The following is a 22,697-nucleotide window of genomic DNA, read 5'->3' as shown; positions in this document are numbered from 1 at the left end:
GAGGAGTAGGGTTAAAAGCAGGTTCATGTAGGTTCAGCTGGAAAACCAGCTGCCATGGAAGCCTCAGGCATATCTAAATTTGTTCCTCCCTCTTTTCCTTCCTAACGCCTTAAGGTTTGTGGGCGGGATCATGTAGGATGACGACAGCCAAAGGGAACCATCCAAGGCTCTGAGGTGGAGGGAGCTCTGCTTGTTTAAGGAACTGGAGTTTGGTGGGTGAGACAAACGGTGGCAGGAGATGTTGTCTGAGAAGTTGGCAGGGGCCAGATTAGGCGGGGAATTGCAAGCTGGCATTATAAAGTTTGGATTTTAAGTGCAATGGAAAGCCACTGGAAGTCTTTAAACAGGGAAGTGACATGATTTATTATTTTAAATGTGCACTCTGACTTCTGTGGGAAGATTGGATTGTAGGGGCTAAGTATGGAAGCAAACAGATAAGTTAGAAGGTTGTTGCAGTGGTTTATTGAGTTTGGGCGCTTTAGGGTGCTGGAGAGAAATATTTTGAAGGTAAAACTGACAGGCAGTCAAAGGTGAGGCTTAAATGAGATAACAAATGAAGTGCCAAGTGTGTAGTAGACATTTAACAACACAAGTTCCCTCTCTTTGTGCTACACCTATATCAACAAAGTGATGCTTTTCTCTGGAATTGGATGTAGGGAGATGATAAATTAATAACCACATTTTCTCAGCTATGGATTTGCTCTTTGGAGGGGCCTGACTGGAGATGGAGGTCAGCTTTTGCAGATCACAGCCTGTCAACTGGGAACACTTATGAAAGGAAGAAATAATACAGAGAAGCAGGAAGCAGGAAAGGAGGGAAGAGCAGTATGGAAAAAAGACTGGGCTAGGTACGGTGGCTCATGCCTGTAATTCCAGCACTTTGGGAGGCCAAGACGGGCGGATCACGAGATCAGGAGTTCAAGACCAGCCTGACCAACATGGTGAGACCCTGTCTCTACTAAGAAAACAAAAATTAGCTGGGCATGGTGGCGGGCACCTGTAATCCAAGCTACTCGGGAGGCTGAGGCAGGAGAAACACTTGAACCCAGGAGGCCGAGGTTGGAGTGAGCCAAGATGGCGCCACTGCACTCCAGCCTGGGTGACAGTGCAAAACTCCATCTCAGAAAAAGACTAGAAGGAGCGATTCAGGGACCTTATCCCCCTCACAGGGCATGTGTCAGGGGTGTGGCTTGGCTTCTTCAGTGCCCCATTACTCAAACCCCTAGCGGGAACATGCAGATGGACAGGTGCAGAGGTCGCGGGGAGTACTTTTGGGCTCCAAGCCCGTGGCAGCATCTTGGGGTGAGTGCTTATAACTCTTGAAGCCCCAGTGGGTGTGTGTTACAGTGTGCTCTTTCAGCTTTGCCGTCTGCAGGTGGCTTGTGTTAATCGGCGCAATTAGACCCTCTGCCTTATCGCAAGAGCAGAGGGCTTTGCGTCTCCTGAGTTCTCGCCCCGTGTACCAGAAAAATTCGATCACAGGTGGGCTTGGAGGGTGAGTGCAAGGTTTTGTTGAGTGGTGGAGGTGGTGCTCAGCAAGATGGATGGGGAGCCACCAGGGGCATGGAGTGGGAAGGTGGTCTTCCCCTGGAGTTGGGCTACCCAGTGGCAGACTCTCCTCTGACTGCCCCTGGCTGAACTCCCCTCAGAGTCCACATCGTTCGGCCATTGCTGGTTTGCTGGTGTCTGCTGGTGTGTTCCTCTGCTCCTCTTGACGTCCAGCCGCTTGTGTGTGCGCCCGCTAAGGTCTCTTGGATTAATATGGGCACAGGATGGGGGGCGTGGCAGGCCAGAGTGGTCTTGGAAAATGCAACATTTGGGCACAAAAACAAGAGTGCCTGTTCTCACTTAGGTCCATGGGCACAGCCCCGAGGGTGGCGCCCTTGCCGGGGACCCCACTCTTCTCTACCCAGGGCTTCCCTGCCCTACTTTCGTATCACTGAGAAATGTGAGGATATTGTTGTGTGTGGAAGGTGCTGGCATAACAGCTGGATTTGCATCCTTCAAAGTGACAGTATAGGTGTATCAGGGCAGTCCGCTATGATGAGAACTGAAAAAATCTGGAGGCCGTATCATTTGAATTCCTCATTTTAGGAAACTGAGCTCTAGAGAGGAAAAGTGACTTGGGCAAAGCCATGCAAATAATGGCAGAGGCAGGGCTGGTAGCAAACTACAGTAGGAAGAGATTGAATCTTAAAGTAAAAGACGGGGGGTGCAGTCATTTATTCAGCAAACATGTACCCAGTTCCTGTTCCATGTCAGACCCAAGTCTAGGCACGGGGAACACAGAGTTAAAAATAAATCAGACAAGGTTTCTGCCCGCATGGAGCTTACGTTCTCATTCCTCCTCTTATAGCCACTCTACCACGGCAGTCCACCTAGTTTGCCTTCATGAATCGATTTCCTCTTCTCTAAAAAGGGATTAGTAATACCTCTTTAATTTTAATTAATTCATTTATTCATTCTACAAATATTCATCAAGTATATATGATGTGCCAGGCACAGTGCAAGGTGCTGGTGACCCAAAAGGAAGCAAGGTAGAACCAGCCCCTGCTTTCAGATATGACGAATTAAAGGCAAGATGGTTGTCATCTTAAATGTCCATCAAAATCACCAGAAGGCCGTAGGCGGTCACTGCTGTCCTGGCCCCATGCCCAGAGCTGTCAATTCCACTGCTCTGGGGTGGGGCTAGGCATCACTACTTTCACAGACCTTCCAGGAGGTTCTTATAGGGGTGGGGTGAAGAAGTGCCGGAGAGGCAAAGATAAAGGGTCTTGTGGGTGGTGGCTCGGCAGGTAGAGGGTGCAGCCTATCAGACCTGGGCTTTTGGAGCTGGAAAATGCTTCCCAGAGGAAGTGATTCATCAGGTGAGACCGTGAGTAGGATTAGTCCAGGAACAAGAAGTGGGAGCAGTTTCTTGGAAGGCCAGAGCCCCCAGAGATTGCTCTGAGGGTAAAAGGGGTAACAGAGGTGGACCACAGTCCATTGACAAGAACTATGTCATTGTTCCTTTGCCTGTTTCTCTCACTTTGTTCTTTCCAACCCCACTCCCTTCCTGTTATGTTCTTTCTCCTACAATACACCATACTGACAGCACAAGAGCTGATTCTCCAGCTTCTAATAATTATCTGAAAGAGCTTCCTCCTGTCATCCATCTCATGTCCACTGCTTCTCTGCAAGACAGGAGCGAGCCTCCGGCTCCCTTCCCACAGCTCCCAGCTCAATTGCCTCCCTACAGCAGAGGGAAATGCTCTCTTTGCTGCATGATTTGATCAGTGTATTCCCCCCCAACCCTCCAGCTTCAGGTGCACAAAGACAAAATGCATTCTTTTCAGATATTTGATTTGTTTGCAAGTAAGTGCTCAGTACCCACCAGCTGATAACCACATTGGATGTGTTTGACCAATAGTCATTTAGTGTTACCATAAATCTATATCTTGATGAGAGATTCTTATTGTTAAAATAAATTAGATCAAAGTTTGGTATTTCCCAAGGGTGTAAGGAAATTCATGGATGTGTACCATAGTCAGTAAGATATACGTCTATGCATGACGTCTGCCATGTCACTCTAAAACAAAAGGGAAATCTGACATGCTTTTATGTCCTAAAGAAGGAAGATATTCACTGACTTGTTTAAGCCTCTTCTGAAATAACCCTCAGCAGACCCCGAGCATATTCTCAAGGCAAGGGGGTGGGGGAAACAGGATACACAAACAGTTTTGATCCGGTGCCAATGTCTGCTGACTTAAGCAGAGAGTACAACAAGCTTCAGGGTTAAGGAAAGGATGACAGGGAGGTTGAGAAAGAAAAATCAGTCTGCTGGAAATGTCATTGCCTTAAGCGAGGGTGGAGGAGAGTTGGAGAGTCCTCTTCTATGTATATTCTTCTAAATGCATTGTAAAATGTTTTGAAAGGATATTATTTCTCCTGCCTGTGAGGTTATCCCACCTTGTCTCCTCCTCTCTCCCCATTTTTCTCATTTTTGGCTCTTTTGACATATAAGTGAGACCAGAAACAAAGGTTGTCATCTCATCCAGGCAGCCATTTGTCCATACTTGCCAGTAAACTGAATTTGCCAAGAGCTCCCACTCTGCGGTCTCTGGGAGAGGCAAGATGATAAACTTGTGCCTCTGATAAAGCCTGCAGCCTGGGATGATCTGGGCTGAGTGGGGAGGCTGAATCCATGGGAAACTGCATCCCTTGAGGAGACTCGTCTGGACTCCTCTCTGCCTGGAGGCACTGACTTTGTAAGAAATGAAGGAATGGGGTCGGGGGTGGGGAGCATCCACAACTCAGATGTTTAAAGAGCCAGAGCTGCAAACAAAACCTAGCTAGGAACAGTTTTCTTCTCCGACTGACCTCACTAGATGCCTCTTTCCAAAATTCCAAGCCCTCTTGGGGCACACAGGGTCTTTCTGGAGGTTGGTGATGTCGTGGAAAGGTCACTAGGTTTGGATCCAAACTGCCTAGTGTGAGTTTACTATGAGCTTCAATAATCTGATCAAGTTCCAACATTTCTCTGAGTTTCAGTTTCTTCTGTGAGATGGAAAACACCATCCCTTCTCAGGACTGTTAGGGACTTTAAATAAGCTGACATAGTTAATACAAATAAACCGCCACCATAGTGACTGGGACACAGAAGGACCTCAGCAAACTGAGTTTTCGCTCCTTTTTCCTTTGCTAAACGAAATCAAACCATTGCAAGCCCCATTAGCGTATAAGAGACATTCATTTGTCCATCCCTGAAGGTGTAAGCACAATATAAAAAGGCTTCCCGAACTACTCAGGCGGAGCAGGATAGAGAGATGTATGTTTTGCTGAGCTGATCATAAATCTGAATGGAGTAATTATGTAAAGTATTCAAGAACAATTCAGTAAGAAGATGCCTCATCTGCCTTGATGGGCTTTTCAATTACTCATTTTTAGTACTGCATTATGCTGTTCTCTGGCAATAATTATTAAACATTTCAACTGTACTGCTATATAAAACTTAAAAGGCTGATTTATTTCCTAGGCATTAGACTACATAGAATAAAATTCCCCAATTACATGGTTCTGTTTTGTAAAACCTGTTTATCGGTGATTTTCTAGTATTGAGTTGAAACTGACACCAGGTCCTCATGTGAAAAATAAGGGGACAGTGTGTTAGGTCCAGCGGTTATTAGCTTTGGGGTCATGGAGGATATTAATACAGACCCCCTACGTGCTAGGTCCCGGTTTCTGAATCTGTAAAATGGGGATAATTCCCACTCACAGGATTATTATTTGAAATAATGGATACAAAGTGTTAGCAAGAATATAGAGTCTGCGCCAGGTTTGTTGACTCACGCCTGTAATCTCAGCTCTTTGGGAGGCTGAGGCAGGAGGATTGCTTGAACCCAGGAGTTTGAGACCAACCTGGTCAACATAGACCTCATCTCTACAAACTATAAAAAATAAAAACTATTACCTGGGCGTGGTGGCATGTGCCTGTGATCCTAGCTACTAGTAGAGAGGATCGCTTGAGTCCAGGAGTTCAAGGTTACAGTGAGCTATGATCTTGCCACTTCACCGTAGCCTGGGCACAGAGTGAGACCCTGTCTCAAAAATGAATTACAATTTTAAAAAGAATATAGGGTATGTACTTATTAAACTCTAGATATCCTGAGATTTTCCCTGGCTTTTACATACAGCCAATGAGAATCTTCCCACTTACTCAGTGTATACGCATCAATCACCCACAAGGCTCTAGGCACTCAAGATGCCACCAGGGTCCATTCTCTGATTGTCACTTCAGTAACTCAAAGAAAGTCACGGTCATCAAGCATCTAGCAGCTCCAGGTCCCCTTTCTGGGCTCTGTACACAGGAAATCTTTCATCATCGATGCGTAGCCATTTTTCACGTAAGGATGTGTCCTCACAGAGAGTTGGGTGACTTTACTCAAGGTCATTAAGTAGCTGAGGCAGAAATCAGACCTGGGTCTGCTGGCTCCAAAGTCCACATGTTCTCTCCCCACTACCCCGTGCTAACTCTCAGGATTCCAGGAGGCACATTTCACCTGGTGTGAAGGATAATTTCTCCTCCTCTTCCTGGTTTTTCTAGAGGAGATAGCTCTTTTCTTACTGAGGATTACCTACTCCTGGTAAATTACCACTTCCTCTAAGTCTGTGTCTACTTTTCTCAGCATCTTCCAATTCTCACATGGAAGATAAGGCTTTCTATTTTAACTGAGGACTACACCATGATTCAGGCAGTGACCCCTACACACACACACACACACACACACACACACACTGTGTGTGCCCAGCTCTACTGGACTGGAGCCTGTCCATTGTATTTGAGGCTCCCAAGCCAGACTGGATTTAGGTGCAGGCCAGCTGGGCTGGTGCCCTGGATACCAGTCTGAAAAGTGCACTAAAATGCTGCTGGAAACGTAATGCAGTGGAGAAAATGGTCTTTACCAGAATGGTTGAGAGCAAGCAGGACATGAGAATGATAATGATAATATTTATCAATGCACAGTGGTTATAATATACACAGTGATAGTTTTGTTGATAAACTTTCTCCTTAGTTCAGCTAAAACCGGGCTCTTGTCACATGACCAGGAAAGATTAGGCTTGTGGACACACAGAATGGTGAGGAAAACAGACTTTATTGGGTAAAAAGGAAAAATAACTCTCAGCAAAGTGAGAGAGAGTCCTCCTAGCAGGATTCCCGCCTCACACATTGAATCCCAGGTCACCATACTGGAATGGGAGAGGCCAGGCTCCTCCCCACTGAACTTCCTGAGGCTCTACCCCATCCGCCCAGTGCTCAGGTGGGCATTATTCAGAAAGAATCAGGAAAGAGTGGCTTCATCCAGGAAGAGTAGTCTGGTTTTTCAACCTTCAGGCTGTTTTAGGCTTAAAGATGGGGTTTTGCTGGGGACCCTTGGCTGCCTCCTGTCTCTATTGGTTTTGTGCCAGAAGCTTCTCTAACAACTTTGTATATGAATTCATATAAACACTTCTGGCCCATTGAAGTAGATGCTATTATCAGTCCCCATTTTACAGATAAGGAGAATCAGTCCAGAAAAGTTAAGGAACTTGCCAGAGTCACACCAGTAATAAATAGGCTGTTGGACTCTCCCAGGCCTTTGTATTGCCTCCTGGTAGGGGGAAAACCCCCAGGAGCACTTAAGTGACAAGAGCTGGATCTCAGAGACCTTCCAGGCCTCTTAGTTGCTGGGTGAGGTATGCAGGTTTAGGGCAGCAGTTGAACTGCTCAGGGTAATAGAGTGAGCAGTGCTGAGCCAGCAGTCTGCCTGCCTTCCTTCTCCCACGCAGCACTCAGCCTCTCCTCCAAATGAATGTTGGGCAAATATTTAGAGAATATTGTTTTGAAAGGGGGCCAGGTTATTAGCCTGCCCAGGGGGCCTACGCGTCTTGGCCCAGGCTTGCTCCCAAGCCTGGCCTGCTGTTTTTGCTCCTAATATGTGAAACAACCCACATAGCACGGAGGATTAATCTGCTTTTGGGGGAGAAATGCAATCTGGTGGTTCTCGGGACTAAACTTCTGTGGATTGGATGCCACATGCCCAGTGCCAGAGGGTCCGCCAATGGTGTTCATGGCCACATCACCTCCCCCACAATCCCACGTGCTTCTCCAGTCTGGGAAGCACAGGGTACACTCCCAGGAAGAGAAAATAAAGCAAGTGAGATTTTAAAAGATGAATAAGATGAAGGTAAGAATCTGTTTGAAGAGCTGCTAGTGCAAAAAGGATGCTAGTTCACAGAAATGCAAATCAAAACTACAATGAGGCACCACCTATCAGCAGTCAGAATGGCTATTGTTAAAAAGACAAAAAATAACAGATGCTAGCAAGGCTGCGGAGAAAAGGGAACACTTATACACTGTTGGTGGAAATGTAAGTTAGTTTGGCCACTGTGGAAAGCAGTTTGGAGATTTCTCCAAGAACTAAAAACAGAACTACCATTTGATCCAGCAATCCTATTACTGGGTATATATGCAAAGGAAAATAAATTGTTCTACAAAAAAGACATGAGCATTCATATGTTCATTACAGTACCATTCACAATCTCAAAGACATGGAATCAATGTAGGTATTTGTCAGTGGTGAATTGGATAAAGAAAATTTGGTACATATATACCATGGAATACTACACAGCTATAAAAAGAATAAAGTCTGTCCTTTGCAGCAATATGGTTGCAGCTGGAGGCCATCATCCGAAGCAAATTAACTCAGGATGAGAAAACCAATACCACATGTTCTCACTTGTAAGTGGGAGCAAAACATTGGATTCATATGGACATAAAGATGGAAACAATAGACACTAGGGGCTACTGGAGCGGGGAGAGATTGATGGGGAAACGTCTGAAAAGCTACCTTTTGTGTACTGTTACCTGGTTGATGGGATCATTCGTAACAAACCTGCACATGTACACCCTGAAGTTGAAATTATATTTTTTTAAAAGGATGCTAGTAACTTGTGGAAGTTAGGCTGGAAGATGGGGGTATTTTTAGGGAAAAGGGACAGGATTTAAGCCTAAATCTTTACAGCTTAGAAGAGAGGCCACTGACAAAAAGTACACTGAATAACGCAGCCAATACAGCCATTCAAATTATGTTTCTGATAAGTTCAGAAAAACCTGGAAAATATTGAGGGTCCTAGGACAAACAGGGAAAAAAAAAAGACACGTTTATATAAACAAAATCAGCACCACTATTAACAAATTTTAAAGAATACATGGAGAGAAGGCTAGAAGGAAACAAACCAAAATTATTCAAACAGTGGAGGATTTTTTTTTCTTTACTTTTCTATCCTGGTTAACTTTTCTATGATAAACTTTTTAAAGCAATAAGGGCAAAATCTTAATTTTAAAAAATCTATATTGAAAGCCCTTTCATAAAAGACAAAAGCAACTATCTTTCCTTCCATGGCTTTCAGATTGAAAAAAAATACACATAGGAAACTACTAAGAGGTTATTTAATGACTCAGATTATTTTCTTTGGATTCTCTCTCAGGTTTTACTGAAATAGTTAGAAAGCCCTTCCTGGGCAGATTCAGCAATAATAAACTGCATTAATTTCACTTCCAGAAAAAACTTAAGATGTCAAATTTAGCTAAGTGGGATCATAATAGCCCCAAATTATAAACAACAAAATGTTCAACACACTGAGGTTTGTTAGGTAAAATGTGGATCAAACATAAGATGAACTATTATGCTGCCATTAAAAATTTTATTGGGATTGTATGTTAAATGGAAGAGAAATATGTTCATGATATGTTGTGAAATGAAAAGACGAGTTACAACATAAGAAGTATACTTTAATCCTGTCTTTTAGAATTGCATTTTTGTATGTGTATGTATGCATAATCTAAAATGATATACACCAAAATATTAATAACTGTCTTGGGGTGGTGGAATGATCAGGAATGTTTGTTTCATATTTTTTGCTCCCTATGTTTTCTGATTTTCTACAATGAACAAATATCTATATGGAGTAATTATAAGCTTATTTCTGCTTCCCCTCTTAGGAGTGTCTTCCTCCCATGTTAGCCAGCCTGTGGTGTTAATGCTTCCCTCTGGGGATGTGGGCCACGACCGGTTAGGAGAGGGGTGCACGGCATACAAGGGGAACCATGACATACCAAGGGCCTGTTAACAGGTGCTGGCTGCTTCATCAATACTATCTCATCTGTTGCTTCTGTCCACCAAGCAAGATGGATATTGTCATCCTCATTTTGCAGATGGGAAAACAGATCTAGAGAAGTCAAGTAGCTTGGTGTGGTCAAAGTCATCTAATTAGAAAATTGCAGAGCCATGATTTAGTCCAAATCTACCTGCCTCAGACATTCATCTACTTTTTACTCTACCACGCTACTGTTCACGATACCTCTAGAGAAGAAATATTTACAAGGTGGTATCATAGCACATATCTTCCCTCATTCCTCACCCTGGTCCCTAACTTCAGTGTCCCCTATACTCCCTGACTCAACAGTTTATATTTGGATGTCCCAGTGCCCTGTTCTTCAGACCCAGCCCACCCAGTACCCACATACCCAGACCAGAAGCTGCTGTTCTCAATTGGGGGTTATCACACTACTATCCCTGATAGGAATCCTTGGTTGTGGTGCCTAAGCATTGACCACTGAGTCCCCTGAGTTGTTCCCTTAATCACATCTCACATCCCCCACAGCAGATGTCCCTTCTTATCCCAAGGCTCAGTTTCTAAGACTAGCCTCTCCTGCTTACTCTGCTCCAAGCCCATGTTCATGGGACCAGTTTCCTGCTATGGATGCTGTTCCAAGTTCCTGTTCTATTCTGACTTCTCCTTGATTCTCATGTGGGAACTGGAGCCCTGACCTGACCACTAGTCCTAACCTCTGTGTCTGGGGCTCTGCTTCCTGAAGACAAATGTCCCAGATACCACTTACGTGGACTTTGGAATAGTATTCTCCTGGATGTCTCACTGCCATGGCCCACCCACATGGTAGAACGCTTGCAACTTCATCTGGGACTTTGATGTTGTTCAGGTTCACCTCTTGAGGCTTGTGTCTGTTGGACCAGAAAGTGTGAGGAGGTGACATATCAAGGAAGACAATCCAGATCAGATTTGAGGAGGGGAGTCAAGATTAGATTTAGGGAAGAAGGGTGTGTGTTCAGATCTGAAAAAGAAAAGCCCATAAATAGGCTGAGGGACGAGTAGGAACCCTCAGAGTAAAGATGGGTCCTGATATAGATTTCAAAATGGGTATGGCATGTGATTTAGGACTGTGTTCACTGAAAAGTTTTAGAAGCCTAGAAAAATCATTCTATTAGCTTAAAATGCCCCTGATATTTGAAAAGGCATATTCATGACCAGATACTCAACCAGTTGCTTTAACTGTAGGCTGACAAGTATTGGGGAATCAAACCTTGTCTACCTGTCTAAACTTGGTGGATATCTGGGTGGTCTCACCTGGCTGGATGGGAACCAGTCATAGATTAAGATTTGTCCCTCTCTTGCAGGGAGCCAAGCAGCTGCCTTACCAGCAAATCTCTCCCAAAGTGACTTTAAACTTAAGAAGGTTTATTTAAACCTATATATAAAATAGAAATGTTATCACTGGAATGTTGTAATTAGGTCCTTTAAAAATATTAAGCTGGGTGTGGTGGCATATGCCTATCATCCAAGCTACTCAGGAGGCTGAAGCCAGAGGATTACTTGAGCCCAGGAGTTCACAGCCAGCCTGGGCAACACAGTAAGATCCCATTTATAAAAAGAAAAATTTATAACCTCTTCATCTAAAGTAATACATCATCACTGTTGAAAATTTAGAAAACACAAAAATTATACAAAGGAAATAAAAATCACCCATAATGTTATTACTAGACACAACCACTCCATTGTAATATGTTTTAACTTTCTGTCTTAGGTAAAAAGAAACCACAGATTGAAATGAATGACTGTCATTTAGTTGGTAGCTAACGCGGTAGGATCCTGAGACCCACTCTAGATGACAATGAGCGTGGAGACATTTGGGATTGCGAGGAGGTTTGAGAGCAGGTTCTGATAGGCACGAGGCTTTTAGAAGAAGCTGATATTTTCTGAGAAGCAAACAATGTTTGGAGGATTCTCTGGATCCAGGGAAATAACTCCTTCTGTTCAATGCTTAATTACCATCTGGCAACTGAGGTTGTGGATAAACATCCGTGTTTACCTGAGGTAGCTTCTGTGGATTGGAGAACATTCTTTTTTGTTTCAGTTCTGGGCCAAGGGTCTTAGTCTTATGTCCCCATGGGACCTTGGTCAGAGTTCACCTGAAATAGCATGAATTTCAGACAGCCCTGAGTCTGAATCCAGACAGATCACTCTGAGCTCCAGCTCCTCATCTGTAAAATCTTCTATTCCTGTCAAAGGTCCAATGATATGACCATACTAAGTGCCTGGCAGATAATAAATGTTAACTAAATATGAGTTTAACTCTTTTGGCTTTCCCAGTGTAGTCACCCAGAACCTTCCCAAGGATTGTAAAGACTTGGGATTAAAAATTCCTGCCAAAGTTCTCTGCAACCATGAGCAAACAGCGTCCTCACTGGACTCACTATTCTGCAAGTCCAAGAAAATCACATTATTTGGAAACCTACCCTCACATCAACAAAGCTGCAGAAGGGAGTCTAGGAACCTGTTAAGAAAATATGAAGCAAAAGTACTATTCACTTTTATCAAGTACTTGTGTGTATGTTGGAGTGGAGTGGGGTCTTTTGTTGTGGGTTGGTCCAGTGTATGTAGTTTCATGGGACTAGGATTGGCTAGAGAGAAATTTCCTGCCTATCATAAAGAAAATGGCACAATTAGGAGGGACTGTAGCATAGGGGAAAGAGCATGGACATTGTGGCCAAGTAGGGCTGACCTCAAGTCCCAGCTCTGCCATTCTGGGACTTCAGACAGGTTGTTGAACCTGTCTGCATGACAGTAGTTTCCTAAGGGGTGGATTTAATAATGCTTATTTTTCAGTGTTCGAGGGAATTGAAATAATATATGTAAAGGTCTTCATCAAGAGAAAGTGCTCAAAAATGCTAACTATTATTATTATCAAAGCTATTAATAACCATCTAGGGAAACAGTCCAAATTCAGAATGAAGTCCAGGGAATTATCTAATTAAAGGAGCTGAGACACATGTTGTTGCCAAGTCATACAGACAGGAACCTCACAACCAAAGGGAGGAGGCAAGTACACTCAGTTTTTTTTTGTTTTTTTTTTTTAAGACAGGGCCTCACTCCGTCACCCAGACTGGAGTGCATTGGCACAATCACAGCTCACTCTAGCCTCAACTTCCTGAGTTTAAGCAGTCCTTCTACCTCAGCCTCCCAAGTACCTGAGACTACAAGTGTGCACTATCACAGCTGGCTAACTTTTTATTTTTTTATAAAGATGGGACTTCACTATGTTACCCAGGCTGATCTTGAACTCCTAAGCTCAAGCAGTCCTCCTGCCTTGGCCCCCCAAAGTGCTGGGGTTACAGGCGTGAGCCACCATGCCCAACCTACTACACTTCATTCTTACAGTGCACACTTACATGTACCAGCTACCTTGCAAAGTGATGATGAAATGATGACTATTTTTAAAAAGGCTTTGGAAATAGGAATTGACCAGGCTTTGGCAGGAGAAGACACATGACCAGTGTAGACAGTGCAGGAAGCAAAGAGGGAGATGGCACAATGTGAGGCTAGAGGCAGGAACTAGCCTCTGTGTAGGATTTCAGTCTTGATTCTAAAAGCAATGAAAAACTGTTGAAATATTTTGAGGAAAGAGATATTATATTGTAATGATATTTGTGCTTTTAAAAGGCCACTGTGGCTTAGAGTATAGGTAACAAATTGGAGAAAGACGAGAGAGTATATAAAGATAGTTAGAATGATTTTACATTAGTTCAGAGAACAAATGATGTAGCTTAGCCCAGGGTAATAATAAGAATGGTGGTAGACGTTCAGGAGATATTTGGAAGGTAAAATGGACAACATTTAAATATGGAAGATGAAGGCAAGGAAGAGCCAAGGGTGACCTCCAGTGTTTCTGACTTGCACAATTGGAGTAGGACCAGGTTAGAGGGAAGATGGTTAATGGTTAGGTTAGTTATTAACAGGGTAGATTTGAGATGTTTCTGATATATCCAAAGGTAAGTGCAAGTAAAAGATAAAGTTGGAGATACATGGACTCAGAGAAGCAGCCAACACTAGAAATATAAACGAATGAATCATCTATACAGAGGTAGTAATTAAAGCCATGAGTTGGATGAGATCACCTACAGAGAAAGAATCAAGTCAGAACAGGAGAGGGTTTATGCCTGAGCCTTGAGCAATTTCAAATTTAAAGGCCAGTAGTGGAAGATGAGCAGCCAAAGAAAGTAGAGAGAGTGGATGGGGGAAGTTAGGGGAGGTCACCAAGAAGGAGCTATGGCACAGAAGGCAAGGGAGGAGAGCCAGTTGAGAAGAAGGACTATATAGGATCCATTGGATTAAGCATTGCAGAAGCTTAGCTAGAGTTATTTTTGTAGTGCAATGTGGCCTGAAAATATACAGAACTGGGTTGAGGAATAAGTGGGAGGTGAAGTGAAGACAGTAAGTATAGGTACCTTTTTCAAGTAATTTGATTGTGATGAAGAGAGAGAGATAAGACGATAACTAGAGGAGGATGAAGGGTTAAGTAAGGTCTCAGCTTTTTAATGGGAGAGATTTGAAAGCGCTTAAAAGACGAATGAGAACAATTCAGTTGGAACATAAATTGAATCTGGAGAAGAATAAGGAGATAATTGTTAGAGTTGGGAAGAAGGGATGGGACCAAGACAGTGTGGTATTAGCAAAAAAAAAAAAAAAAAAAAATCTAACACAGCAATGGAATATAATAAAAAGGCCAGAAATAGACCCACACAAATATAGTCAACTGATCTTTGACAAAGGAGCAAAGGTAATATAATAGAGCAAAAATAGTCTTTTCAACAAATGGTGCTGAAACAACTGCATATCCACATGTAGGAAAAAAAAGAAAATCGAGACACAGACCTTACACCCCTCACAAAAATTAACTCAAAATGGATTACAGACCTAAATGTAAAATGCAGAACTATAAAACTCCTAGAAGACAACACAGAATAAAACCTAGATGACATTGGATATGGCAGTGATTTTTTAAGTACAACACCAAAAGCATTATCCATGAAAGAAATAATTGATAAGTTAGACTTCATTAAAATTTAAAACTTTTGCTCTGTGAAAGACACTGTCAAGAGACCGAGAAGACAAGCCACAGATTTGAAGAAAGTATTTGCAAAACACAAGTCTGATAAAGAACTGCTATCCAAAATATGCAAAAAACCTCTTAAAACTCAACATTAAGGGCCAGGTGTAGTGGCTCATGCCTGTAATTCCAGCACTTTGGGAGGCCAAGGCAGGCGGATCACTTGAGGTCAGGAGTTCAAGACCATCCTGGCCAACATGGTGAAACCCTGTCTCTACTAAAAATACAAAAATTAGCTGGGTGTAGTGGCACACGCCTGTAATCCCAGCTACTTGGGAGGCTGAGGCAGGAGAATCACTTGAACCCGGGAGGTAGGGGTTGCAGTGAGCTGAGATTGTGCCACTGCACTCTAGCCTGGGCGACAGAGTGAGACTCTGTCTCAAAAAATAAAATAAAATAAAATAAAATAAAAAATAACGGCTGGGTGTGGCAGCTCACGCCTTTAATCCTAGCACTTTGGGAGGCCAGGGTGGGTGGACCACTTGAGGTCAGGAGTTCAAAACCAGCCTGGCCAACATGGTGAAACCCCATCTCTACTAAAAATACAAAAAAATTAGACATGGTGGCGGGCACCTGTAATCCCAGCTACTTGAAAGGCTAAGGCAGGAGAATTGCTTGAACCTGGGAGGTAGAGGTTGTAGTGAGCTGAGATGGTGCCACTGCACTCCAGCCTGGACAATAGAATGAGACTTCATCTCAAAAACAAAACAAAACAAAACCTCAACATTAAGAAAGTGAACAACCCAAATAAAAAATGGTAAAAGACCCAAACAGAAACCTCACCGAAAAAAATATACAGACAGCAAGTAAGCATATAAAAATATGTTCAACATCATACCTCATTAGGGTGTTACAAATTAATAATGAGATACCACTATACATCTATTAGAATGGCCAAAATCCAACTCAGTGACAACACCAAATCCTGTGGAGGATGTGGAACAACAGGAACTCTAATTGTTGCTGGTGGAAATGCAAAATGGTAAAACTACTTTGGAAGACAGTTTGGCAGTTAAGTCTAAATATACTACTACCATATGATCCAGCAATTGTGCTCCTTGGTATTTACCCAAATGAACTAAAAATTTTATGTCCACACAAAAACTTGCACATGGATGTTTATAGCAGCTTTATTCATAATTGCCAAAACTCAGAAGTAACCAAGATATCCTTCCGTAGGTGAGTGGATAAACTGTGGTACTTTCAGACAATCAGATGTTATTCAGTGCTAAAAAAGAAATGAGCTATTAAGTCCTGAAAACACAGAGAGGAAACTTAAATGCATATTACTAAGTGAAAGAAGCCAATCTGGAAAAGCTACATACATACTGTATGATTCCAATTCTATAACATTCAGGAAAAGGCAAAACTGTGGAGATAGAAAAGATTAGTGGTTGGGAAGAACAAGGGATGAATAAGAAGGGCACAGAGGATTTCTGGGCCAGTGAAACTATTTTGTATGATACTACAATGGTGGATACATCTCATTATACATTTGTCAAAACCCATAAAATGTACAATACCAGGAGAGCAGCATAATGTAAATTGTGGATTTTGAGGGATAATGATATGTTAATATAGGCTCATTGATTGTAACAAACGTATCATTCTGATATAGGATGTTGATAGTGAGGAAGAGTGTGTGTGTGTCTGTGTGTGTGTGTGTGTGTGTGTGTGTGTGTGTATAGGGGTGAAGGGACAGGGAATATGTGAGATAACCCTGTACTTTCCACTCCATTTTGCTGTGAACCTAAAACTGCTCTAAGAAAATAAAATTTATTAATGTTTTTTTAAAAAATGAAGTTAGATCCCTACTCTATCATATTAAAATAAATAAATAAATAAACTCCAAATGGATGGAAGACCTAAATGTGAAAGGGAAAAGTATAAAGCTAATGAAAGAAAATATTGAAGAATACCTATGTGATCTCAGTTTCTTTAGGCAAGATCATAAAAGTGCTAGCCATAGGAGATAAGTTGATGAATTTGACTAGATGAAAGTTATTTTTGTTAAATGAGGAATTCCAAAGGTAACAGTAACCTCTGGATGCCAGAAAGGAAGAGATATGTATAAATGATGAGGTATTCATATCTAGAAAATCCCCAAAACAGCAAGAAAAAGACAATAAAATCCACTGGCAAATATTTTGAGTAGACAATTTGCAGAAAGGCAGACCTGATAAATTTGTGAAGATGATCAAGTGTGCTAATATTAAGATACTACATTATAAGCATCAGATTGGAAACAATTAGAAAGTCCGGTAATAACAAGTACTGGTGAGGATATGGGGGAAATTAGGAACATTAGTACATAGCTGATAGAATAAAAGGTATAGCTATTCTGCAGTACTTAGTGAAATTAATATGACTATACCCACAACTTAGCAATCCTACTACATTGTCAATCTTGCTGAGAAACTGATCACAAGTACAGCAGCATGAGATTCTTCATTACATCAATATTTGTGGAGACAAGGAACTAGAAGTCAGCTAAGTGCCTCTCACTGGAAGAATGGTTATGTAAAATGTGATCAATACATACAATGGAATACTAGGCAACAGTCATAAACAAATTACATTTACATGTAGTAACACTGACATAGCTCAAAAAAGCATAAAGTTGAATGAAAGAACCATTAAAACACAAAACAATTCTAAATAATACACACTGAGAACAACACACATTAAATACTTAGGAATGAGTGCTAAGTAGAGGAAAAAAAGTAGGGTAAAGAGTATAAAGATAAAAAGTAATAGAAAATGGTCTTTGCTTTGTCCAGTGATAAAATTACATGATAAGATATGGAGTTTGAGTGACTTCATTCCTTTTGTCTGTTGTCCTAAAAAGGAATTTTTTAAAGTAAAATAAATACAATATAGATATAATAATTTAATAAGATTGTGTTTTGAAGATTAATTCAGATAAAGCACTTAGTGCCTAGCACATATTAAACACTCAATTAATATTATCTATTAATGCTATCAACACTATTCATGATCCAGCTACTACCAATCCATTGGAGTTGGCACTTAAAACCAATTGGATTTAGATTATTTTCCCCCAAAAGATCCTTTCAGGTCTAATATACTATAGTTCTGCAAGAGGGATAGGCAAGTACCACAGGAGGCCCAGAAGCAACAGGCAGGAGAAAAGCTGGAACATCCTTGGGGAATGGGAAAGGCTACCATCTTGTTTGTAGCATCATAGGAAACTTTGATGGTTAATTTGGGAGAATACTGATTAGTAAATGTAATGCACAGATTAAAGAAGTAGGAACTGCGCTAGTAAAAAGTGCTATGAAGCTGGGAGACTTTATATACTTTGCTATACTTCCTCTAAAAGGGTGTTTTAACATTTTAAGTTACAAAATTGTAGCTGAGTTACAAAGTTTTGCTATATAGTGTTTGATTTGGAGTACCCCTTCCCCATCCTCCTCCTTCCCCAAAGTGGGACACAGGTTGTTCTATTGAAATAAGCAAGATCATCACCTAGTGGTTAATTCCTCAAAGTGCTGACACAAGATTTGGTCCCAGAGAGCAAAGAAGTGCCCAATCCATGTCCTCATACAATGTTAATTCATTCAACAAGCATTGACTGGGACTTTATGCCAAGCACTATTCTGGTGCCTGGGGATACAGAGTTGCTAACACAAAATGACAAGTTTAAAAATAAAATTAAGGAAGTACCAACTTAGAAGCTTAAGCGCCCTCTCAAAATGATGTTGCATGTATTTATTTCCCACTGGTTTTCCGTAGATCATAGACGAAGAAGAAACACAATTTATGAGCAATTGCCCTGTTGCAGTCACTGAAAGCACTCCACGGAGGAGGACGCGGATCCAGGTGTTTTGGATAGCGCCACCAGCAGGAACAGGCTGTGTGATTCTGAAGTAAGTAACCATGGAATCCTTCCCTGCAGTTTATCAAAGACTTTGTGATGTGATTGCAGGAAAAAAAAAAAAAAAAAAGTTCGTTACTGAGGATCAGAAAGTTGCATCATCCCTCTGCCCTCCCTTATCTGAATTCTCAATAGCACTATAGACTATCATTGGCTCCATAAAGATTCATATGCTGGAATCTATGTTCATCAAATAAGGATGATTCTCCTGGCCACCCTGTCCTACTAGAGATAATTATATTAGGGCTGGTTAAGAAAAATTACAAACCAGGTGAAGATAATCTTTTGACTTTTTCCACCTGGAATTTAACACTTTTTCTTTTCTCAGAGCATACAGCACCTAGAATCCTTAAACTACGCTTCGGCTGCCCTGAGACCCACATGTGACCTCCATTAGCCCTGAGCTCTGCTTTATGATGCTACCTTCTTCCTTGCCCATCAAAATGGCCCTCTGGTGCCACTTCCTATCTTGCCTCTTGACCCTCCTTTCAGTGAATTATAATAGGTGATAAAAGGTATTAACCAGCCAAAACAGTTTTCCTCTGAAAGGTAGTGTTGTCTCAACCTATTATCTCCAAACTTACGTGCCACAAAATGATGGTTTGGGAAATGGAAATAGATGGGCAGGAAAACAATTTCCGTGGTCAAATGTTTGCAAAATGCTATGTACTAAATACGCTTCTTACAGATTCACAACACTAGCATAATGAAGGTTTTGCAAAGTCCTGGCAAAAAATAAAAATCTGCTTAATTTGGTTTCACCCAGTATTTTCCAAAGTTACTTGATTGTAAAGCTCCTTTTTTATGGTGACATCTATTAACATTCACAGTTTGGTGAAACACAGCCATAATTTATTTTAAAGAGGTTTGAAGTTCTATAGAGAATGATGCTTAGAATGTTAGGATTTCATACCAGCAAATTAGTCATGGATAGATGGACATGGTTCCAGTCCTAGCATCCAAGAAGTCACTGTTCTTTTTAATGGAAGTAGGCACTGAGACCTTCCCAACAGTCTCTTTTTTAAATCCTCGAAGGTCTTATTTATGTATTTGGTTCATTTGTCAAATATAGTCATTTTGACACACTTACAACTGTGGTTAACTCCAGCCCACCCCTGAGGAGATGGTGATAAGAAAGCCCACCTAGGCATTGCAGTCCCTGTAGTTCCTAGACTTTCACTGTGCTTGGCTTATGGGAAAAACCCCACAGAGTCTCTGAAGCATCTGTCCATTGTCCAGACTCAGCCCTGTCGTCGTCTGGCCTCCCTTTGCTGCCATCTGTCTGGACATTATTTCTTTCTTTCATAGTTTAATGCAAGCTGAGCATCCTTCCTCAGTTTCCTTGAGCAGTTTGGCTCTTGGAATTAATCTACACTGGTCATTAAGAAAAAATCAGTAGAATTTTAAAACATGAAATCGTGTCTATAAATGTCAATATATAACATGTCTATAGTATCTAGTTAAAATGTGGGAGATGGCCTTGTGGAAATGAACAAAGACCCCTGAAATGAGAACAGAGACTGTGTGTTCAGAGCCTGTTGTATAACAAGGGAGTCAGCTGCCATTACTAGCATTTGGCAGAGTCTCAAAGGCAGGCAGAGGACTGGGAAAGCCTTCTAGTGAAAACAAGAGAAGACTGATTGGAGGTTCCTTGGCATGAGGAAGCTGGAGGCAGGCTAACTACAAGTGGAGCATCTTATGTGATTGGTTTGGAGGGCATATTTGGCTTTCTCTGGTTAGTTCTGAGTTGAAAGTAGGGGAGGTGGTGAGGGCAAAAAATAGAGCAGTTGACAGTTCCTTGGACAAATCCTGATATTCTGTGTCGATTGCTGGGGCCCAGAGACTGGAGGTCAGAGTATTATGGTCATTGGGATAAATAGCCTTGCTATTGTCTGTTAGTATATTCACTCTTACCCCAGAGACTGGGTTCCCAGCTTGGCCCTCAGTGCCCATCCCACTACCCATGACAGCCCAGTGGCTCCACAGAGCCTGGAGCTCTAAAGAAAATGGGTTGAAAATGTCAGATCTATGTGAAGAGTCTTCCTGCTCTAAAAGCTCTTATCCCTCTGGCCCAGATCTCTAGTTTTCTTTGATTTATTGTTCTTACAACCCAGAAGCATTAGATCTTTTTGGTGGAAGCCAGAAGGGCATCTATTGTTTACCCATTAACAATCAATGTATGTGTATATATGTTTATCCATTAACAACATGTATAGCTTGTTCATTCACTCATTCTTCCAACAAATGCAACTGAGCTTCTATTAGCCCAGGCATCCACGATATACACAATGGAGGTATGTTCTTGACCCTGGAGGTTCTTACAAGTCAGATAAGGGAGAGAGAAAAAGTCAACCAATGCTTTCTGTGTACCAAGAACTCAGCGCACATCTAGCAGGTTTTGTCTAATTTGATCTTCACAGAAAACTACTCCCATTTTACAGAGGAGGAGACAGGCCCTGGGGAAATTAGGCAAGTTTTTTAAAGTCATGAATCCATTTAACATTAAACTCCGTGTTCTGCCTTTCTTTTATTTATTTTTTCTCTGAAGGAGTCCTATATAAGCTACAACTATTTATTAAAGAAATAGTAATTGTATGGGTAAGACATAAATGCATTCACATTGTAAAATTTCAAACAATACAAAAAGTAGTGAAACACGGAAAAATACAGAATAAAGAAAAAGTTAAAAATCCATGGCATCTTAGCTGGGCTCAGTGGCTCATGCCTGTAATCCCAGCACTTTGGGAGGCTGATGCAAACAGATCACTTGAGGTAAGGAGTTCGAGACCAGCCTGGCCAACATGGCAAAACCCCATCTTTACTAAAAGTGCAAAAATTAGCTGGGCATGGTGGTGCGCACCTGTAGTCCCAGATACTCAGGAGGCTGAGGCAGGAGAATAACTTGAATCTGAGAGGTGGCAGTTGCAGTGAGCTGGGATTGTGCCACTGCACTCCAGCCTAAGTGACAGAGTGAAACTCCATCTCAGATAAATAAATAAAATCCATGGCATCTCTCTCAATTCCAGTTTTCTACACAAAGGCAACAATAGAATCAATTTGGTTTGTATGCTTTAGACTTATCTCTGCTTTTACATTTACGAAGGTAATCATAAAAGTACATAGTTTCATTCCTGTGGGAATTTGAGTTTAAACAAATGGTATCATGTTACGCGTAATGCCCTGAACTTGAATGGTTTTTCACTAAATAAGATATATTAGAGATATGTCTGGGTCAGTACATACAAAGCTACCTCCTTTTGTTTTTTAACTGTTGCATGTCTATGGTATGGATGTTAATTATTCCAAAGTTAATGGACATTTAGATTGTTTCTGGTATCTTACTGTGACAAATAATGCTATGATGAATATCCTGATACTTGCCTATTGAGCAAATTTCCAAGTTTTTATCCACAGTAGATGCCAAGAAATGGGATCATAAGGGATGCACATTTGTAATTTTATTAGATGCTGCCAGATTTTTCTCCAGAAAGCTTGCCAACTTAAACACTTTCCCTGACAGTGAACAAGAGAGCCTAAATCTTTACTTGCTCAATGGCACTTGGTATTATCAATCTTTAAGATTCATAAAGATTGTGTGCATGGCCCATTCATATTCTTGTCCATTTTTTAATAATCTGTCTTTTAAAAATTGATTTATATGGCCAGGCATGGTGGCTCTTGCCTGTAATCCCAGCACTTTGGGAGGCCGAGGTGGGCAGATCACCTAAGGTCAGGAGTTCGAGACCAGCCTAACCAACATGGTGAAACCCCATTGCTTCTAAAAATACAACAATTAGCCAGGTATGGTGGCAGGCGCCTGTAATCCCAGCTACTCAGGAGGCCGAGGCAGGAGAATCACTTGAACCCAGGAGACAGACGGAGGTTGCAGTGAGCTGATATCCTGACACTGCCATTCAGTCTGGGGGACAGAGTGAGACTCCATCTAAAAAATAATAATAATAAAAATTGAATTATATATATAATTTTGTTTTAATATATACAAATATTATATTTCAATCAAATAATTTTTAAAAT

At 41.6% G+C, this 22,697-nt stretch overlaps 1 protein-coding gene across 1 annotated transcript in view; it reads left to right on the top strand.

Annotated features, from left to right (window-relative positions):
- Positions 1-18,526: 18,526 nt before the first annotated feature.
- SPON1 (spondin 1, extracellular matrix protein) overlaps positions 18,527-22,697 on the top strand; it is a 247,751-nt gene continuing 243,580 nt past the window's right edge. Inside the window, exon 1 of the mRNA XM_011999578.1 lies at positions 18,527-18,654. Coding sequence (XP_011854968.1) covers positions 18,548-18,654 — 107 coding nt within the window. The 5' untranslated portion in view covers positions 18,527-18,547. The remainder of the gene's footprint in view (positions 18,655-22,697) is intronic.

Source organism: Mandrillus leucophaeus, unplaced genomic scaffold, assembly GCF_000951045.1.
Source record: "Mandrillus leucophaeus isolate KB7577 unplaced genomic scaffold, Mleu.le_1.0 Scaffold599, whole genome shotgun sequence".
NCBI lineage: Eukaryota > Metazoa > Chordata > Mammalia > Primates > Cercopithecidae > Mandrillus > Mandrillus leucophaeus.
This window is presented reverse-complemented; position numbering and strand designations above follow the sequence as displayed.